The following is a 21,218-nucleotide window of genomic DNA, read 5'->3' on the forward strand; positions in this document are numbered from 1 at the left end:
AAAATGACCATTCCCTTTGCCTCAATCTTTCCATTTCTCGGAGTGTATCATTAGGAAATCATCATGATCTGCAGAAATGGGCGTCAGGGCGCCATAACACCAGCAAGAGTGCTAGGAGCCGCCTAAGTGTCTTACCGCGGAGGGTTTCCTGTGTCAGTTACGGCGTAGCTGGCAGCTGTTAAAATGACGTTGTGGAAGAACGGCTAATGCCCTGCGAGGAAGCTGACGACACACATCACGTTGGAAAACAGCAGGACATAAAACTGTATATGCCATAAAAACCCAATTTTGTTTCCGTAAATGCTTTGGGGAGAAATGGTTGGAAGGAAATATACCAAATGTAAACAGGGGTTAGTATTGGTTGTGTGACTGATATCTTGTTTTAAAACTTCTCTAGATCTTCTTAATCTTAAAAACATGTACATGCACTTGTTTTAAACTCAGAGATAAATGTCCCTGAGAGGGAGTTCTTGGATATTTTCTCACATTCTCTGACCCAGAGCCTCAGAGCTGAGACCCGCGGTGTGCACGGAGTCCGTGTCCCAGGGTGGTGGCCCTCAGAGCAGACAAACACCTGGTAAAGTTGCAGTTGTTTAGATCCCGAACTGCCTGGAATCCTGCAGGTGGATCTCCTGCAGCTTGGGCCGGTTCCTCTCCCTGGGGCTGCAGGACACTCAGTTGCCTGGTGCACACATGTCAGCCCCTGGCCCTCGGGCTTAGAGTGTTAATCCTTTCACCGAAGCAGCTCGCCTCTAAAATTCTGAGAAAAACAACGGCCTCATAGACACTTTCATCAGTGGCCCTCTTCACTAGTAGGCTGCAGAGAACCCTTGAGGGAAAGGGAAACTGCCTGGGATCCTGGAGCAAGGAAGCAGAGAGAGCTGAAGCAGGGGTCATCGTGGAGGCCTCAGGAGGTGGAGGGGCAAGAAGACCCAGTGGTGGCTGAGGGAAGAGGGGGTGTGGGGAGGGTGGGGTGGGCAAGCAGGGAGGAGGAACTGCTTCCACTCCACAGCTGTGCGGAGACAATGCCCTGGCGAAGCGATGGCCTGATGCTTTGTAGGTGTAACTGCCCCACAAAGGTGCTCCCTACCGCATCCCAGATGGCCCCAGAGGCACCATCTGGAGCAGGCAAGTGTGTTACCTCGTTGTTGGTGCCGACGTCCAGCAGGACAGGGAGGCACTGCTGCGGGTTGACCCCTCCGCACGCCGTGTACAGGGCCAGCTTGCCCACAGGGATGCCCATGCCGTAGCAGCCCAGGTCTCCCAGGCCCAGGATGCGCTCCCCATCAGTCACCACCACGGCCTGAAAAACAGCAGGATGCCATCAATCACGAACGGCACCTCCTGTGACAGAGGCCTGGTCTAAGCAGCTCTGGCACATCAGGCCGACACCTGGATGTCCACTGCCTCCGCTGGGGAGTGGAACTGCTTGTCTGGGGTGACGCAGCCGAAGGATTCGTTTAGCTGCAGGTATCCAGGTTTTTCCCACCCCTCCGCTTTCTGGCAGGCTGGTGAGAAAGCCCATTGAGGTGAGATGACGGAAAGACACCTGTCTTGCATTCAGAGGTCGGGGTGGGCTGCAGAAACAGCTGGAGGGAAAACACATCTAGTCAGTCTCCCTCAGAGAAACCAGGCGGACACTCCCAGCTTGAGACTGGGGGGCAGGGAGGGCAGGACATGAGCAAAGGAGTTAATGAGAAACAAGTGTGCGTGCTCCTGCTGCAACCCCAGCTTGTAGAGACCCTACTCCGGGGCCTGCGCCTGAGTATAATAAACCCAGTGTGCAAAGGACAGAGCCCCTGTGATGTCTGCTGGGGTCACTGTTTCACATGAAACCAGCAGGGATCTCAAGCTGTATTGGGATTATTACCTTTGTGTTTTGGAAAAAGAAAAATCACTGAGGGGATCCTAGGTAATAGACATAACACTAGTTCAAGGCTTACCTATTGTGAATTAATAGATGGTGATGATAGAAGTAATCATATTATGATGACAGATATTCATTTATTCAATTCTTTAATACACATTTGTGGAGCGCCTACTTTGTGTAGACACTGTGCCAGATCCTGTGGGAAGAAGCTTCAGTTTTCTCATCTGTAAATGTAAGTATGCATGAGCCCAGCCCTTGAAAAACTAAGGGGCCAAAGATAGATGGAATGTGTATATTTATAATTATGATTCTGGGAGGGAAGTTTGAGTGCAGCAGAGCGGGACAGGGTGGTGGAGGCTGAGAGGAGGGAGAGCTGCTCCCAAGATGAGGGGACACGCACAGCCGACCCTGGAGAGGCGGAGGCTGTTCGTTAGCGGTGTGGCTGGGAGAAAGGCATTTGGTGCAAAAGGAAATTAAGGTCCACCGTAGAGATGGAGGGATAGAGGCCGTGTGTGGGGGGAGAGGGTGCAAGGCATGAAAAAAAATAATGCAAAGTCAGTCAAGAATCAAACTGTGAAGGGCCTTGAATGACAGGCCAAGGAGAGCCCTTCCAGGTGACAATGTCATTGTTTATAGGTCACCCCACCCTCACCTGCTCACCATCACTAGTTCCCTCCATCTCCAGATAAGCTAAGTTTGAGAGGCCACCTGTCCCTTCACTGGGAATGGTTTGGGGCCAGACATAGGAAGAACACTGAGCTACGGACGTCCTGGTTGGCCCCAGGCACCATGGGGGCCAGTTCACTCCAGGAGGGTACAGTGCTGGGTACTGAGGATGAATAGATGAAGGCCCATCTTGCCTCGTGAGAGCATACAGTCCAGCACCCAGTGTCCATGGCATCTGCTTGCTTCTCTCTTTCCCCAGGGGCGAGCACACACAAGGGCCGTGCTGCCTTTTGGTACAAATAGGTATACAGGTTCTTTAAAAACACTCTTCAGCTTCTGCAAAGGGGTCTCTGGAAAATGTAACAGACTCACAAAGACGACCACCCCCTTAGACCCCCCCCTTAGACGGGTCTGCTGCCTCTATGGAGAATGCTTACAACTCCCAAGCTACCTGACCCTTTCTGGCGCTGGCAGGTAGGTAGGTCAGAGATTATTATCCTTGTTTCACAGATGAGCAAACTGATGCTCTTAGACTTTCATATTCTGTACATGGTTAAGTATCAGCCACGTGCCAGGCACTGGACTTGATGTTTCCTCGTCAGTTATCTTAGAAAGACATCTAATCTTGCAAGGCTTGCCAAAGGCACCTTCATGGTGTACGTGGCGGGTTGGGACTCGAATCAGGCTTTGGGTTCCTGCCTCAGGACTCCTTCCACCACTCCACTGGGCAGGGTTGAGGCACCTGTGCTCTCAGTACAGTTCTGCCTGCCCCCGCGCCAGCCTCTCCGCAGCCTGCCTCTGACCTCCTCCTGGCAGCTCTCTCTGGTGGAACCTGTACCCTCTCGCTGCTCCTCTGGGCCCACAGTCTGGTCATTTCTCTACTATCTCTCCTAGAAAGTAGAAGCTTTCTTGCTCTGGTTTCCATTCCTTTACACTTCCTTCCTTCTGAGGAAGGAAGGGAAGGGCCAGTGAATGACATGGAGTTAAATCCCACTACTCATGGTGTTAACTCTACAACTCAGGGGTCTCTCAAGATGGTAACAGGGCTGCAGTGACACCCTCCCAGTCTGGGATGTCCCAGGACACTCTACCACATCCCACCTCCTCTGAGGGACTGTTTCACCTGCACCTGTCGTCCACTCTTAATCCTGCTGAACTAATGGTTAGGTTATTGCAACAGCTTCACCAACAGACTCTCATATACCTTCCAATCTCTCCTGCCAACCAATGTCAGAGTCATTGGCTCAGAAGCCCACTTTCATTACCCCATGCCCAGGCTCAAAGACCTTTAGCGGCTTCTAGCTGTCCATAAAATAGAGTTCAACATGCTCTTTAATGACTCCAACCCAGCGTGCCTTCTGAAGCATATCCCCTGATACTCATCTGCACACAGCTGCCTCCTGCAGCCACACCGGGCCCCTCACTCCTGCCAGGCACGCTCTGAATTCTCCAATAATCTACTACCTCTTAGCCTCCAATTTCCCTAGAAGGCCCTGCTCCCCTTTCCCAGCAGTGCAGATCCTGCCTGTGGCAAGTGAATGTGATTTCTCCTAGCACTTTGTTGTACCTGCCACAGACATTTACCAAGTGCTCACTGCTTGCCAAGCCCCACATCTGCTACTCAAACATTCAATGGTGATAGTATCTGGGTTGTTATTTAACACTTTTTTAAATGCAGATTTTATCTCCCCAAATGGCTTAAAGGTTAGAGGCAGGGTTTGGGGATCTTATAACCAGTATTGGAACCCAGAACCCTTGATGCTTTGCCACATGTAATCTTGGGTCAACAGGTGACTTCTCTGAGTTTCAGTTTTCCATGAAATGGGAATAATAACAACACCACCTAATTCACTAGGTTGCTGAAAAGATGAAATGAATTAATATATGCCTTATTCTAACTGGGTGCCTTGTAGAAAGTACGCAATGAGTGAATGGTACTGCTCTTAGCGTTATAATGATGATTATGGAGGCAAAGATTATATATATTGGAATTCTTAATGGTTTCATCCCTCTCTAGTTTAGTATTACCACAGAAAACCATGCACTAACGACTCGCTAAATGAGTAAATTAAAGTGAAACAAAGGGGAGACCATGGCAATGCCGCATGAAACTCAGCAGTGTTCCAACCCTGACTCTCCATCTGTTCCGGTGCCTCCCGCTGCCGTCCCTAAGTGCACTCTCACGGTGAACAGCAGGTGGCCGGACACTGATGCTTGGGTGTCTGACAGTCCTTCCCAACTCCCCGAATCCTTAACCAAGTGAATCTGCTTTTCCTTTTTACGCCTCTAAAAACCTTTTACTTCTGCTCTTTTTCTTTCCTCTGTTACCTCCTACCTCCAAGGCTCAAAACTGCCCAGTCTGCTTTGAGTCCTCTCTGTCATTAGTTCGCCGTGGCAAACTGGTCACCAAGTTCTACGGACTGACCTGCTCTCTGTTTTTCTGGTCTGGCCCATGACCTTCACCCACACCGCGGCTGCCCTGGACCAGCCCGTCCATCTGTCACCTGAACCCTGCCTCGGTCTCCTGACGAGTCCCTGTACCCCCAGGTGCTCCCCACTCCATTTCATTTCACTTTGCCAAATGCTCGCCCAGGTCTGTTGCTCTCCTGCCCCCAAACTCCCAGTGGCTCCTGATGCTGTAAAATAAAACTCAAACACCTTAGACTGGCATTTAAGGCTTTCCATGGTCCACTTCCGATTTGCCCTTTGAATTTCCCCTTTACCCACTCCATGCTTCATCCACACTGAAATGTTTTCAACCTGTTATGAGGTGTGTACTTTCTGCACCGCACGCCACTGCACTCCGCAAGTCCTGTACCTCCTACCACCCAAACCCCACCATCCTTCCGTGTTCCAAGGAACAGTTCAAAAGGCACCTCCCGCCATGAAGCTTCCCTTCTAGAAGTTATCACTCTCTCCTCTGAATTCCCGTAGCATTTTCCTCTCCCACAGCACCTATTGCTTTCTTATAGTTGCTTCCTTGTCTCCCATAGTAACTGAGCTCTCTGGGGCAAGAGACAGGTTTTGTCATCTTTGATTCTGCAGCGCTTAGCTTGGTTCCTGCAGTGTGATATGAACTCACTACATGGTGGACACTGTGATAGATCTGCCCGAGACAGCAAAGGATCTTCTCCATGGGACTGAATTCAGAGCTGGTGTAGGTGAAAAGTTCACAGAGAGAGGCCATTCCGCTTCAGAGCCTCCTCCTGGGCGTGGCTGTGTCTTCCCTGACACCTCACTCAGCCCACCTTCTCCCTCTTCTCTGTCCTGCCCGCTTCCTTTCAAGAGGTGTGAATCCCACAAGTACTCCCTGATGTGCCAATTTTCCATCTCAAACTGTCCCCCAGGAAATCTAACTTGCGATGCTGAGTAGAGTGGGGTATAACACACAGTGGGGTATAACACACAGTGGGCCCACACATGACGGGGAGGCACTTGGCACTTGCATCTGGTCCAAGTTTAAATGCCTAAGTGGCTGGTGCCCAGTGGCAGAGCCCGCTCCCTCGCCTCCACTGCCCAGCCGCCACTCAGCATCTCCTTCCCAAAGTTGTTGGGACGGGGAGGAGAGGGAGATTTAGGGGCTTGGGAAAACTGCCGGGGAGGAGGGCTGTTCTCAGTTGAGCTTTCCTCCCAGCTCAGGCGATGGCCACTGTGGGAAAGAGTCAGAAAAGCAGTTCTCACCGGCTCCCCTGCTTTGTGATTTATGCTGGGCAGCTCTGGGTGGCCTGGCCTGTCTCTCCTCCCTGAACGAGAAGGGCCTACAAAACTTCAAGTGCCCCAGCCCTGGGCTGTGGCCTCACTTCCCTCACAGCCCCCTTCTCTTATGTCTTGGTTTGTAGCTCTGCTTTCTGGCTGGGAAGCCACTGAAAGTCATCTTTTATCTTCCAAGTAGATTCAGAAGCTCCTCTGAACCACCCCTTCCTCCAGCCACATTGCCAGCAACATCAGGGGCCAAAGAGAGCTGTGCCTTGAAAACCTCTGCCAGCAGCTGGGGGAGAGGCGGCCCCGCGGCTGGGCCCTGGGCGGCACAGCATCCGCAAAGAGGTGTCTTTGCGTCATTCTTTCTAATTCCTTTAACTTGCACAAAGGCGTTGTATGTGGTGGTGGAGACCATACTCCTCGTGCCCACCATACCATTCCTGGCACAGTGCCTGGTACATGAAAGATGGTCATTAAATCCATCATCTGAGTTCATTCACTTCAGCAAGCATCTACTGAGTGCTTACTACGCACAAGGTTTACCATGGTGAAGTGTCCAGGAAGGTGGAAAGGTTAGTTTGTGGGACCTCAGCAGCCTGACCCCACAGGGCAGGCTGGAAATAACCTCCCACTGAGTGAGCTGCCTTCCCTTAATGTCCTCAAGATTTCATTATAGATTCACTCTAGACACACCCTGGAACCTTCCTTCTTCTGGGACTGGGACCAAAACCTGCAGGGCCCAGGCCTGCGTGTAACTGGAGTCTAAGCAGATAAGCAGGAAGGGGGAGCGCAGGGTGAAATCACAGCCAGAGGGAGACGGATGAAATCAGCTCTTCACAGGGCTTGGGACTGAAGTCCAAGGTCTCGTGCTACCTGCTGTGGTTGTGAACGCCACCATCCCCCAAGAGGGCCACAGTGGGTGGGACACAAAGTGAAGTAGAAGAGACAAGCTGTATGTGGGTCCTGGTGGAGAGAGGTGGGGTGGCTCAGGGAACTGGCAGGGACAGAGGGCGGGAGGCCCTGGCCAGGAAACCGTGGACCGTCCCAGCTTCCCAGTTGGGGCGGGAGGTACCAGCATTGGTCCACACACTGGGCTCACTCGGTCAGCCTCCACCCCTCGCCAGCTGCTGTTCCGGAAACGCCCTCGCCAAGCAGCCAGCAGATGTTTTTGCATTTTTTGCTTTGCCCATTTTGTTGGCAAAAGTGACAATGATCTTCGATGCCAGAGCCCTTCAAACTCTTCCATAGATGTCCCTCCAGGAGGAGGAGATCTGGGGATATAACCAGAGGCTGACAAGTTTCTACAAAGCCGTGTTTCGCATTTTAAAATTAGCACAAACTTTGCACTTCATTTATTGCATATTTTTTTCATTCTGTTTAGCAGCCACATTTTTTGAGTAAAGTTGATATTCCAGGAAGAAGTGCCAGGTTGGGCTGCCACTCTGCACGGGCACCCTCCCACTCCCTCCACCCTCCGACTGCTGTCTGCACCGGACGTGAAGTTGTGCTCATCATAAGCTTTTTCTTTTGTTGCAGAATGTCCCCACCCTGCATCCTACTCTCTCCAATGCCTACCTGTCCAAAGTTTACTCCTCAATTCTGTCACCTCTCCTACAAAGTCTTCCTAGATTCCCCTCAAGCCAAAAGTAGTCTCTGCCTCTTTGAACACATCCAGCTCCTTCTGTGTGTCTTGATTGCCTCTAATCTAGTTCCACCTTGTGAGTGTTTCTGTGTCCCTGTTTTATTTTCCTCATGAAAGGTCAGCTACTTGAGAAGAGGATCTGTGTCTGACTCTCCCCTGTATCCACTGTGAAACTGGTAGTGTGTACTTACTAGGGACTCCACACATGCTGAACATATATTCAGATTACTGCTACCACTGTTATTATTAGTAGCTATAATGTATTAATAGTACTCTGTTAAAATAATAATAAAGGACAATTTCACATGGGTGCCTAGACAATTTCACAGAACCTCTGCTCTGTGGTGCATTTATGCTTGGCTGTACTAGGTCCATGCTCTGGGCCTGGGAAAGGGGTGCCATGTCTTGCCTTCAGTGTTGCAATGGCTCATGTTATAGCTGGGAATGACTCTGGTCCAGGCCGAAAGGATTCACCCAACAATAAAGCAACCGCAGAGAAAACAGGGTCATACCTTAATATTGTCTTCTGGCCAAGAGTTCAGCATTGTTGCAATGTGCCCCTTGTCGTGAACAGTGATGAACAGCCCACTAGGAGAAACAAAACAGACATGCAGAGAAACCAGGCAGTCAGAGTGGGAGCAGAGCAAAGACCACAAGTACGGTGGGTCACTGGATATTGCCTATAGTCTGGGCAAGAGGGGTCCCCGCCCAAAGCCCCAACTGTTTAGAGGGCTCTGCTCTGCTTCTCTTCCAATTGCTTCCCTCTGCAGGCAAGGAGTCTGTGGGGCTGAGGGATGTGCCCACTGGAGCCCATGCTCACCAGAGTCTACACCCTCTTGTTCTCCCTCTAGAGCAGGAACATAGGACCCTGGAATTCTGGGCCCCATTGCTGCTTTCAGGGACTGTGCTGAGCTCTTCTCTGGGTCCCTCCTTCCAAGTACAGACCACGCTCCAGTGAGTGGACTGCTAGGCCCAGGCACCAACTCTGCCTGAGCATCACTCACAGATAACTCTGGTTTCTGTACACCCTTTTTTAAATTTCAGGAATAAGTTCTTTACATATAATGAATGTGTACCTAGTCTTATAGCTTCAAAGAGAAAAAAAAGGACCCCAAATTAGACCACACCTACCTAATGGTAGAAAGCAATGACACAGCAGCTAAGAGGGATGACAGAATGTAATGACATCAAAACCAAATAGGAAGGCAAAAACAAGATGCAGGTTGGGTCCCTGATGCCAGCTTGGACATGCGGGCTGGGGTGTTCATGCCCATGTTCATGAGGTCCCCTGCAGTGGGGGGTGGTGCTAGAGATAGGAAGAGGGGTGGTGTGCAGGCCATGAGCCCATTTTCTCTGTACCACTGGAGTCTGAGAATCCTAAATCGAACTTGGCCTTCCAGACCATCACGCAGGTGTATTTGTAAAGGCAGGAGGCTGAAACGTTTTACTTAATTTATTAGTCTGGTTTAGAACTTTTAATGTTTAGACCATGAACGTGGGACCTGAGTCTTCTGCCTTGACATGAGGGGTGAGAAACCTCTGTACCTGGGCTGGGGAGGGGGGAGCGGTGCAGAGGATGGCAAGTGGTCTGTGCCATTTGAAGGCACTTCAAACTTGACATGTCCAAAAACAAATTTATGACCTAATCTATCATTATGACTCAAAGACAAAACAAAGAGCCAAGACAAACCTGATTCTATTCCCTTTCTCAGTGAAGGTCACCCCCATGCATCTAGTCTGACAATCCCAATTCCCTGGAGTCATCCTTGACACTTTACTCTCCCCCTTTCTACAACCCATTGCCCAGTCCTTCAATTCTACTTCCTAAATAGCTCCTGGTTCATACACTTCTTTGGTTTATAACACCACCTTCCTGGTCCAAGCTCCCGATATAGCCTCCTTAAAGTGCCACAATAACTTTGTGACACCCCCTCTTGTCTCTCTCCAGTCTACTGTCTGTACAGCAGAAAGAGCGATGTTCTTGAAATCAGTCTTACTGTGTTATCCCTGGTGCTAACCATACTTCACGTCTTTTCATGGCTCTTGGAGTAAATTCCGAAGTCCTTAACGTGGCCGACCTACAAGGTGCTGTGTGGTCTCTGCGGGGCGAGGACTCTGTGGGGCCGAGGGATGTGCCCTCTGCAGCCCGTGCTCACCAGAGCCTGGCCCTCGCTGGCTTCTTCACTTGGTCCTTACTTCATTCTCCAGCCATCAGCTGTACTGTACCGGCCTTCTTCCCGTTCTTCCATGTGTCATGGGTTTCTTGCCCCAGGGCCTGTTTACATACAGTTCCCTGCCTTTCCTCCCTCTTTGGTTATTGCCTATTCATTCTTCTGATGACTTAGAGTTCAGCTCCCTGTTACATATGCTCAAAGTACCCCTTCCCTACATAAACAAACTGATTACATTCATTCATGTGGCTATTTGGTTGATCCTCCCCCGGCCCCCCCTCCCCCATCACACTGTAAGCCTCACTGGGGCAAGGTCTGCATTTATTTTGTTGCTGTTGTCGTTCATCACTGAATGGCCAGCCTTAGTCCATAATAGATGTTCAACACCTAATTTTTGAATAAGTGGACAAGTGAATAAGTGAACAAGGATAATAATGGTTGAGGGTTGAAGGATAAGGATGAAAGTGCAGAATAAAGCTGGAGCGAAGGCACTTTCACGTGTGCTGAGCTGTATCCAGCCCAAGGGATCGCCGTGCTGGGCTGGGTGGTGCTGGGCGGTGCTGGGGCCTGTGGCTTACAATGAGGACATGCGCAGACGAAGGCAGGTGGACAGACCAGCAAAGAGGAAAACCTCTGAGCCTTAGACTTGGCAGGTGCAGAGCTCTCTCCATCACACCAATGGGGGCAATCAACGTAGAGTGTTTGCGAACAAGTTCCAGGCATTTGCCATGCTGTTTTGGAATGACCCTGGGGCATTCCGGTGTATCAACCAAGACAAAATTAAACCTTGGATAGATTTTTTTGGAACTTGTTTCTAAGTACCATCCCTAGGCAATCCGAGTTTGGAAAGTCACATTGTGTTGGTAATAACAAACTTCAAGGACTGCCTTAGGTGAGAAAAGCAGGCACGTGCAGGTTTCCTGAAGTTTAAATAGGGGTACCTGCCTTGGTGGCAGTAGAAGGGTAAATGGGCCACACTGAGGCTGTAAGTCTTATTTCGTTTCATTTTTCCTCACCTGAGGACATGCTTATTGATTTTTTAGAGAGAGGGGAAGTGAGGGAGAGGGAGGACAGTGGTATAAGAGAAAAACATCCATCGGTTGCCTACATGCCCACCTGCCCTGACCTGGAATCAAACCCGTGACCTTTTGGCTTATCAGACAATGCTCCAACCAAGTGAATCAGTCACTTGGGTAGAGCCTGTGAACCTTTTAAAGAACTGCCTTCTCTACCTCCAACCCAGCTGCTGTTCTGAGGCACAGCCTGAAGAGCTCTTAAGGGCATATCTTTTTTTAAAAAATTTATTTAATTATTGTTCAAGTACTGTTTTCTGTTTTTTACTCCCATCCCAGCCCCCCCCCAGTGCTCCCCACCTCCATCCCATTTCCACCCCCCTTAGTTTTTGTCTATGTGTCCTTTATACTAGTTCGTGTAAATCCTTCCCCTTTTTCCCCTGAAATTCCCTCCCCTCTCCCCTCTGGTCACTGTCCCCCTGTTCTCTATTTCAGTGTCATTGTTTTTATTTTGCTTGCTTGTTTGTTTTGTTGTTTAGCTTCCTGTTAAAGGTGAGATCATATGGTATTTGTCTTTCAACAGGGCATATTTTCTCTGGTTTCTATTTTTTCTGCAGCTACAGCTCTAATATCCACAAGCAATTCCCCCAGGTTGTCCAGAGCTGACACATGCAATGACAATGATAACAAAGAAGCCGATTCTTTTGAACTGGAGGAAGGGGTGCCGGCCCCAGGTTCACTGATGACTCACTGCATGACCTTGTGGAAGTCATTTACCCACCACTAACTTATCCCAATGACAGCTTCCCAGCCTCCCGAAGCTCTTAACACTGCCTGTTCTGGAGTCCTTCACCTAAACAACTCCAGTTCTCAACATTCCCCTTACCGGACAGAAGCTTAAGAGTACTTAGCAAAAGACTTTTTTGGGGTATTAAATTAATATTAAAGGGTAAAGTCCAGGCACTATTTAGACCTTTGAAAGCTCTGATGTGGTTAATTCTAAACACAGAAAAAGTGTGATTACAGGAATGGTCTGGTCGATTAAAATAGGCCTTCTTTGTCAAAGATAAGGAGAGGGTGGAGGGACGCTGGAGATAAATATTTTTACATTTGATTTGAGCTGTTACATTTCAAAAGATCTCTTTCTCTTTTTTTGCATATATAATTTTATGCCCTGCAGAGATCATGCTGCAAAAATAGCACCTTTGGAAATGTATTTAAAATTTTAATCACTTCTCAAAATGCTTTTCCATTTATTATCTAACTTGCAGTTACAAACGGTCCCAAAAGCATTGCCCTGGATGAGGATTTTGAGACAGCTGGCTCAAAGACCTCATTTTATAAATGAGGACATTGAAGTCCAGAGAGGTGAAGCGATCTGTCTCGGGTTACACAGCTCATAAGCAGCAGCACCTGCCCAACTCAGGGTTCTGAGCCCAGTGTTCTCCCCACTGACCCAGACTGACTGTTCTCTCTGGGGATCTAGGTCCCCACAAACTGCTACAGGTGCAGAGTAAAATGCCCCACACAGAGACGTGCGCTGGGACCACTAATGAAATCTTTATCTTCGATGCATGTTGGTGAGGAAGTAAAGTGTGCAGAGGGAGGGATTATGATGATACACACAGGGATTACAGGTTCCAGCAGGATACTCTTGCTCCTCCACCCCTTTCCTGGCAGAACTGCATCTACACCAGCTCAGAAAGAAGATACTATCAGGAAAGAAAACCTCTTAAATGCCCTCAGCAACCTGTTTTCAGGTTTCGCCACTTTTCACTCTCGGGATACTGTTTTCTGCAGCAGTATCTGGGGGTGGGGTTGGCTCTTTTCTCTGCTTCCATGAGGTTCTGCTCAAGTGAGAAACGTTGACCCCCTTCTGCACTCCTTCTTAGCGGCTTTCCGGAAGGATTCCAGGTGCCAGGAGAGGTGCTCCTACCTGTACCTGCTCAGTCTCACCCTGAGACGTCAGACCCATGGGAATTCCTGAGGCTGGAATGGGATTGTCAAGTGACTTCCGGCAACGCAAAGCTCTGAAAGTGATGAGGCTGTAAGCCGCTGCAAGGCAGCACAGACTAGGGGTTAAACGTCTGTGCTCTGCAACCCCAGCACCCGGGCTCAAAGCCTGCCTCTGCTTCTCACTAGCTGTGTGGCACTGGTCAAGTTACTCTCCTTCCTCAAGCTTCAGTTACCTCATTTGTAAAATAGAGAGCATGACCCAAGCTGCTTCACATTTCGTTGTAAGGATTAATTAAGACAATGCATATTTAAGGAGTTTATTACGGTGTCTATTGTGCGGAGTGAATGGCAGCGTTAAGTGCTGCTGAGTTGGTGTGGTGAAGCCCAGGCTTTGGAGTCGTACCACCTGGGTTCGAATGCTGGCAAAATACCCAGTGAGGCGCCCGACTCAGTAAATGCTCAGTAAATGTTAGTCGCTAATTATTAACTGCTACTGTAACGAGAATCATACTAATCTGTGCGCATGTTTGTCAGGAGCATCACTGGCAGTTCTACGTGCTTTTTGTGAAACACAAAGACAGTCATAAATTTGGTAGAAAATCTTTCACTATTCGAACACTGAGAGGGGGCTAAACAAAAGGGTCTTTATCGATGCAGAGTTGGGATTACAAGTTTTCCATGTTTCCTGCAAGAGTTAATATTCGATGAGAATAAGATCAAGGGCAACCTGAGAGGGAAAGGAAGTCACAAAAGGGCAGCATTCATTCGCCAACTAAATTATTTTTGTATTCATTCATTCATCCACTCACCCACCCATTCATTCACCTATTCACCCATTGATCCATCAATCTGTCCATCCATCCATTCATCTATCTGCCACCCACCCAATGGGCTGTTTGGGGGACCCCTTATGTGTGTTATCTCACTATCAGGTGGGCACCATCATCATTCTGCAGATGAGATTAAGTGGTAGAGTGTGAAGGGACAGGTGAGATCCAAACACAGGTCTCCTGGCCCCCAGAAATGTGGCCCCGTTTAGTATGTGATTTGGTGCAAGACACTTCACCTCCCTGTGCCTTAGTTGTCTCACCAGTACAGTGGGAGCAATGGCTCCTCCTCCATGATGGAGGAACTGTGAGGGTCGAACAAGGCAAGTTCACGAAAACTCTGCACACTGTAAAACTCCATAGACATGTGAATCTTAATATTTGCCTGACCTTGCCCCTTGCTTTAAAGTTTTTCCAAATGGGGCCTCTGGGAGGAGGTGTTCAAAGGAGGCCCTCTGCGAGGCTGCCCCTCTGTCTGGTTTGCTGGCGGCCCTTTAGGGATGCGTGGCGCAGTGTTTTAGGTGTCAAGCAGCTGTGTCTATTCCACAGCTGGGTCTGTTTCAACCTCCTCTCGTTGAGAAGGTGTCAGCCCCCCAGCACGAATGACGCCCTGTGAGGCACTGCCTTTGACAGCTGGTGTGATGTTGTTCGCTCTGGGCACAGGAAGGTGGGAAGCTCCAGGAAGCCCTGGGCCTGGTTCCTCTGAGGTGCAGAAAACACTTCCAGCTTTTGAGTGAATGATAGGCTGCCCTGGGGATCCCAACATGCAGAACATCCTGCAGTGAGCTCATGTAACCGGAGCATTTGTCAAGGCTAATGACTCCTCTGAGTAGTTAGAACAGAACGTCCTTCAGTGCTCCCGGTGCTGTGAAGATGGGCCCCTGGCGCAGAGGCACTCGTGGGAGTCTCTCACTCTTAGTAGCCACTAACTGGAACAGGAAAAAAGCAAAAATAGTTTTAGCGACTCATTGCTTTAAAGTTTTTCCTGTTTACTTTAGGGAAACAGTTTTAGAACTTGATGGGAGAAAAAGACTGTATAGTGAATACGGCAAGCGGCCAGCCTGTGGAATCCAGGGCTTCAGCGAATCCATGTTCTGCTATAAATAACACCAGCATATTCCTGAAAAGTTGTGAGTAAATAAAATATTTATACCTAAACTTCTGTTGTATGTATACCTGGGAGGTTGCATTTAAAGGGAACCTGCAGAGAATGTTTCTGGAACATAAACCACGGCCTCCTGATTTATGGTATTTTTGGACTTTCCTACTTCAGTTTCTAGAAACAGAACACAGGTCTTTCCGAGCTGCAGCACGGTCCTCAGCGTCCCCTGAGCACAGCAGGGAAGGAGTGGACAGAGGCGTGGGGCAGCCCCTCCTGGGCGGAGCTTCGGGGTGAGCGCCCGGGAAGGAACAGATGGCCTTTTTTGCAGAAACTGCACTGAGCACCTACGCTGTTCTTTCTCACACTTAACCCCGTTGGCCAGCAAGTCATGTTTTTATGGCTGTTCATCCGGGAACAGGGTTGACGCTACATTTCAGGGTGGGCGTGTTGAAGGGCCAGTGTGTGATTCACCACCTTCTCTCTTTCCTTTGCCATGGTAACCTGTGCAGTCCCAGATGAGGAGACTTCGGTAGCCCCTTCCAGAGTGAGGAAGCCCTGGGGCACGGCCTCCCGCCGACCCACAGGGGACGGGATGCAGAAAGCACAGAAGAAAGTTCGCTTAGCATTAAGTTCTAGGGTTGTCTGTTCCTCAGCATAACCTAGGCGCTCCCTTCAACAAGATCTCCCCAGATGCCTGACGCGTAAAACAAAACACCGAAGCTCCAGCGAAAGCAGAGGGGGCGCCCTTCTGTGAAGGTCTCCTCACTGCTTCTCCTCTCAGCAGTCATCGCTCCCGTGAGGGCTCTCAGACAACGACAGCGGAGCAGGAGAATTCTCGAGTGAAAACGGCGCTACGGAACTGAGAGTCGGTTACTGGTACTCAGGAAACGATGTGTTGGATGCATAGCCCCACCCACCAGACTCTGCACCTGCGAGGGCAGGACGCCATCAGTCTGGTTCACTGTGGCAACCCCAGGGCCTCGCCTGGCACTAAGCACGCACGCAGCAGGCACGCCCTGCGTGTCGGGTATGCCGAGTGGTTCATTCAGCCCATAGTGCTGAAATGAGGCAGATTGGGGCCTTTCTTTTCTGTTACAAACTGGGCACATACTAACACCTACCTCAAGGTGCTTCTGGGAAGGTTAAATAAAATAGTATGTATCGAGCACATGGCATAGTGCTTGGCATTGTGGTAAGTGCACCCTAAGTGCTGGCTGATGTCGCTTACTTAGGCTACAGAGTGATAATGTAGGCAAATACTTTCTAGGTGAGAGAGGAATTCTAAGCCAACTGTTACGGGTTGAATTGTGTCCCCCCAAAAGATGTATTAAAATCCTAACGCCAGGTGCCTGTGACTGGAAATGGGGTCTTCACAGGTGTAATCCAGTTAAGACAAAGTAGCTGGAAAGGGCCCTAATTCAATAAATATGGGCGAAGCCCTTCTATGAAGAGGCGAAGACAGCAGAATCAGGGAGAAGATCGCCTTGGGAGGATGGAGGCAGAGACTGGAGCGATGCCTCTACAAGCTAAGGAAGGCCAAAGACTGTGAGTAGACAGAAGCTGGAAGAGGCAGGGAAGGGTTCTCTGCTGCAGACAGCAGGGCGCAGCCTGGCCCTGACCACACCTGGATTTCAGACCTCCAGCCCCCAGAGCTGAGACAGTGAATTCTGTTGTTTTCTGTCACCCGGTTTGTGGTGTTTCGTTTCAGCAGCCCCAGGAAGCTAATGTACCAACTATCCAATTTTTGTGTGGTCGCCATGAGCGGTGGGGATCACAATTCCCTCTCTGTACATTTCTAAACCCTCAGACTGTTGGAATTCCTGAAGGGCAAGTGCAGGTGAAGTTTCCTCCACCAACAAAGGCCTGTATATTACATCACTATCTCCAATTTCCATCAGCAGCCAGAAAAATCCTCTTGAATTTTAGAATTCAGTTACACGAGAGAGTGAAAGAAAAACAGAGATAATGTTCACTTAGGAGAATGTTGTTTCTTGAGAAAAAGACTCTTAACCCTTATCTTGGCCTGCAGAGGAGTGACCCTTAGAAGTTTCCTAAAATAGAACTGGGAAAAAAAATAACAAAACTCACTCAAACAGACAACATTCATTTAGGCTTCTTGGCACCAGGTCCAACCAAAAAGGAGGACTTAATTAAAGCAGGGTCAGTGACATTGGGCAAGCCACTGAAGCCGGGCCCAGGAGGAGACACGTGCACTTTCAACTCTGAAACAAAGGCTCACTGTTGCCTCGAAACCGCCATTCCACACATTTTTGGCAGAAAGGGAACCTGTCCTCTGAAAACCCGCAAGAGGCTGTTTTTAAAGTCCCGCAGCAGTCTCCCGGAGTCAACGGCACAGCGGGAGAGAGAAGGCCGGAGGGCTCCCAGCGCCTCCTCGGCCCAGTACCTGGTGAGCCAGAGCCGAGGCGAAGTGAGGCAACTGTCCAGGCCTTGGAGGAACTTAAACATCACCTTCTTCCTTGGTTCTGTGAAAAGTCGTCAGAGGAGTGTGACTGAAGCGGGAGGCGTGTTAGTGGCAGGTTGCTCACCATCCTTCTCTGGTATTGTTTTCGTCTCAAGGAACCTTTCGATTATTTCAACCCACTGAACAACCACGGGGAATTTCCTGTACCTCAGACAGCCATCCTCTCTCCATTCTGTCTGCCCCTCAGGTGGGCTGACACAAAAGATTGTGCGCCCCCTCCGTGCCCGGTGGAGGCCCCTCTCCTCCTGAGCCTCCCAGGTAACAGGTGATGCGGAGTTTTCCTGTCTTGGAGTGAGGTGTACAGGTGTGGATAGTGAGTGACATCTGTCCCTGTGACTCTCAGTGGACCTGGGGGTGGGCGGGGCTTCCTGGATTCCTTGAGTTTGAGGTGACCCTCAGCCCTGCTCCCAGCACAGACCTCATGCGTCCCACTTCGGGCCCACTTTGGGCCAGGCACTGTGCTGGGCACATGGGAAACAGAATGAACAAGACTTTGCCTAGGATTCAGAGAGGTTTTCTGATCTAGGTAGACCAGGAAAAGATTGGGTATAACAGAGACGTTACTGGAGGACAGGGAGGAAGAACCACAGAACAAACAGACCCAGGATGGATAAACGGCAGATGGGGAGAGTACCGAACTGGGTTCGAACCCGCTGTTCTAGGGCTTTTTGGCTCTCCCCTCCCCGTCCCCTCCCTCTTGCTGCCGTGAGATGATTTTCCCCAAGGAGACTTGAAGCATCAGAAGGTCAGGGACCATATCCTCTACTTTCATTGATGTCCATGGGCCCCCTAATACAGCCCTATAAACCTCATGTCCACTTCAGAAAGATATTTCTGAACAGAAAGTCTAGTGCCCTGTGTCCTGACCCCAGACTTCCAGATGCCAGAACTGTTAGAAACAAATTTCTGTTGTTTATAAGCCATCTAGTCTGTGATACTTGGTTATCACAGCTCAAATGGACTAAGACAGCTCCTACTGGGAAGATTTGCCAATGCTACACCATTTACTCATTGCCTCAGGGGAAGGTATCATTCTCATTTATACCTGAGAGTGCTAAGTCTTGATCAGACAAAACCTTCAATGAAGCAGGAAGTAACCAAAGTGGTCGTGGCAGCAGGTTAGAAGTCACTGTGTCTTCTTGATGCCCCTCTTATTGTTGTCACTGTGCCTCTCTTATTGATGTTTCAGAAAGTATTTGTAAAACACTAATCCCTTTAGAAGACTAAAGGGATTCTGTTCACATAGAGAAAAACTGGAATAGTTTTCTAATTGTCTTTAGTATTCTTTTCTTCCTGGAATTTTCAAACACTATATATTGTTTTTCGGTTAGAGAAAACCGTTCAAATTAAATTCTAAGGATTGGGGGACTTTCTCTGTCTGTTTTTCTTGATTAAGAGGAATCCCGATGAGGTGTACAAATGGCCGAAGGAGAAAGTGCAGTTTTCATTTAAAGAGCATGGGTGCGTGGAAACGTTCATGCCCAGAAGGGCATCAACTCCATCACGTCATTAGCTGACTGAATAATTTATAATCACGAGAAAAGAAAAAAAGCGCCCGTAGATGGAAATTTCAGCTGAAATCGATGCCCCTGTCCAAACAGCAAACCACTCCAGAATCTGAACATTCTGACACTGCAGCTCCCAGATGCTTCCAATTAGAACAGGGTTTCAGCTGCGGTTTCGGCTGTTACTTGAAAATATTAAGCTGTGCCAAGAAAACTCGGGGAGAGTTGGTACAAAGGTGTTTCTTTTTCTCCTGACATATTTACTCCTCCAAAAATAATAATCACAGAGGCTTTAGGCCCCCCTTTCCTTGAAAAGTCACACTTAACACTCCTTACTTTCTTTTATGGCTGTGAACAGAGCACAGACCCACACGGCCTCCACTTTGTAAAATAAACAAACACCTTCCTGCTGTCTAGAGGGCCTCTAGTTAATCTGGGTCTCTGGGCAATACGGATTTTGGAACATGGCTCTGTTCTAACACGAACTTCTGAAATACCAAAGCAAATAATCATCAAAGCTGACAGTCTGAAATTTCTACACCCCTGACTCTCAGGCCCTGCCAGCAAGTCGCTTGTTAACAGTTATGTGCGAGGTAGGGAGAGAAAACATCCTGTTTGTTTTTCCAAAGCAGGTTTGAGAAATAGTCACACCTGTTTTTTCCCACTGAGTCATAAATCTCATAGCATCAGTTTGAGAAACAGGCTAGGAGCTCAGAACGTGATCAAGATTCATTGAAACAATGGGCCCCTAAGCCAAGGCCAAGCCAATACTGTAAAAGCTTGAATCCATTTTATGCTAGCATTTATGAGACAATTCTACACGCAGGCATCTGTGTCCTATCTTGAAGCAATTTGTAAGCGGAAGACTCTGCCCATTGTAATTTATTATATAAACATTTCTGGAGCTTATCATTGCATATTAGTCATGAAAGCTGGAATTTAATAAAGAAAAACAGAATGCAGTTTTCAAAGAGGACAAAAGTTCACTGGGAAAACATGTGTGTAAACCTTAGGGACGCTGGAAGCAAATGTAAGAGACAGCTAAATGCCTACAACCAAATGTCTGAAGGGCTGCTCATCAGGTATAATTAAGCAAAGAAGTGTGGAGCGTATTTGACTTAATCTGTTACTTTGAGTTTAGGTCTAAACTATCAATTTCTTTAAAGGGAGAAATCTCAGAAAACTCAAGATCAAGACTGTTCAAGGCCAAGAAAGTATTTGCTTTGAAGCAGCCAGAGAAGGATGTGTGCTTCTCTGGTCACAAATATGTCCTGGGGGACCCATTGAATTCAAAGCACCAGTGTAACAGTGACGCCAAGAGCAGAGGCTCAGACAGATTCAGATTCAAATCTCAGGTCTTCCAGTTAGCAGCTGAGTGACCTTGGCCAATGACTGCATTTAAACCTCAGTTTCCTTGTCTGTAAAATAGGAACAATAAAATGTTTCTAATAAAGTTGTATGTGATAAGAGATAATGTATGGAAAACAGCTAATACAATACCTGGCATGTTTAGTGAATGCTTAATAAGTGAAAGCTATTTTTACTATTATTATTCCATGTAAGTTATCCTAAAGAATCCTTCATATCCCAGGCTTGCCACTAGTAAAATGTAATGAGTGAGGCTAAAACAAAGTTGACTTGATCTGAATTTTGCAGGCATGAGCTATAATGCTTGCAATATTACTGCTTTCTCTCTATTGACCTTGGGTCTATCCAGCTAAACCCCAAACCATGAGATGACAGAAATAGCAAATTAAGGATCTCAATCTTAATCTGTTTCTGAGACTGAGATAATATGGGTGCTACCCTGGAAATTTTCTACTGTTATGCTGAGAGACAGTAGGTCTAGTCTTTCATTTCTATTAGCGTACTTATGCTAAAGCACTCATTAGTGAATTATTTAAACAGTTATTTATTAGACCCCTCTACATAATGGGCACTTACCTAGGCTCTTGGGATATTTATTTCAGTGAATAACTAAAAATCCCTGACCCTGTGGAGCTTATATTCATTCATTCATTCATTCATTCATTCATCCATCCATTCTGGTGTATGGTCAATATCATACTAGTGGTTAAAGAAAGGGAAGGACAAGGATATGAAGATGAGTAAGACACGCTGTCTGATGAGCCCCCTGTCCAATAGGGCACATTGTAAGTACCTGCTAGGTTATCACGCCATCAATTCTGTCTGAGTATTAGCAGAGACTACTATGGAAAGACATAGAAGAGGGAGCAAATATTCTGCAGATAAGGGAGGGAGGACAGAGATTAAGGAGGTGGCAG

The 21,218-nt window shown here is 48.4% G+C and overlaps 1 protein-coding gene across 3 annotated transcripts in view; it reads right to left on the minus strand.

Moving 5' to 3' along the window:
* ME3 (malic enzyme 3) overlaps positions 1–21,218 on the minus strand; it is a 180,410-nt gene that overhangs the window by 53,578 nt on the left and 105,614 nt on the right. For all 3 annotated transcript variants that reach the window (XM_037142819.2, XM_053670798.1, XM_053670799.1), the window contains exons 5-6: positions 8,390–8,465; positions 1,142–1,303 (exon numbers count right to left, since the gene is read on the minus strand). In XM_037142819.2, the coding sequence (XP_036998714.2) occupies positions 1,142–1,303; positions 8,390–8,465 (238 nt within the window). The remainder of the gene's footprint in view (positions 1–1,141; positions 1,304–8,389; positions 8,466–21,218) is intronic.

The sequence above is a fragment of the Artibeus jamaicensis genome, unplaced genomic scaffold (genome assembly GCF_021234435.1).
Source record: "Artibeus jamaicensis isolate MK-2021 breed Jamaican fruit bat unplaced genomic scaffold, CSHL_Jam_final contig_64, whole genome shotgun sequence".
Lineage (NCBI taxonomy): Eukaryota > Metazoa > Chordata > Mammalia > Chiroptera > Phyllostomidae > Artibeus > Artibeus jamaicensis.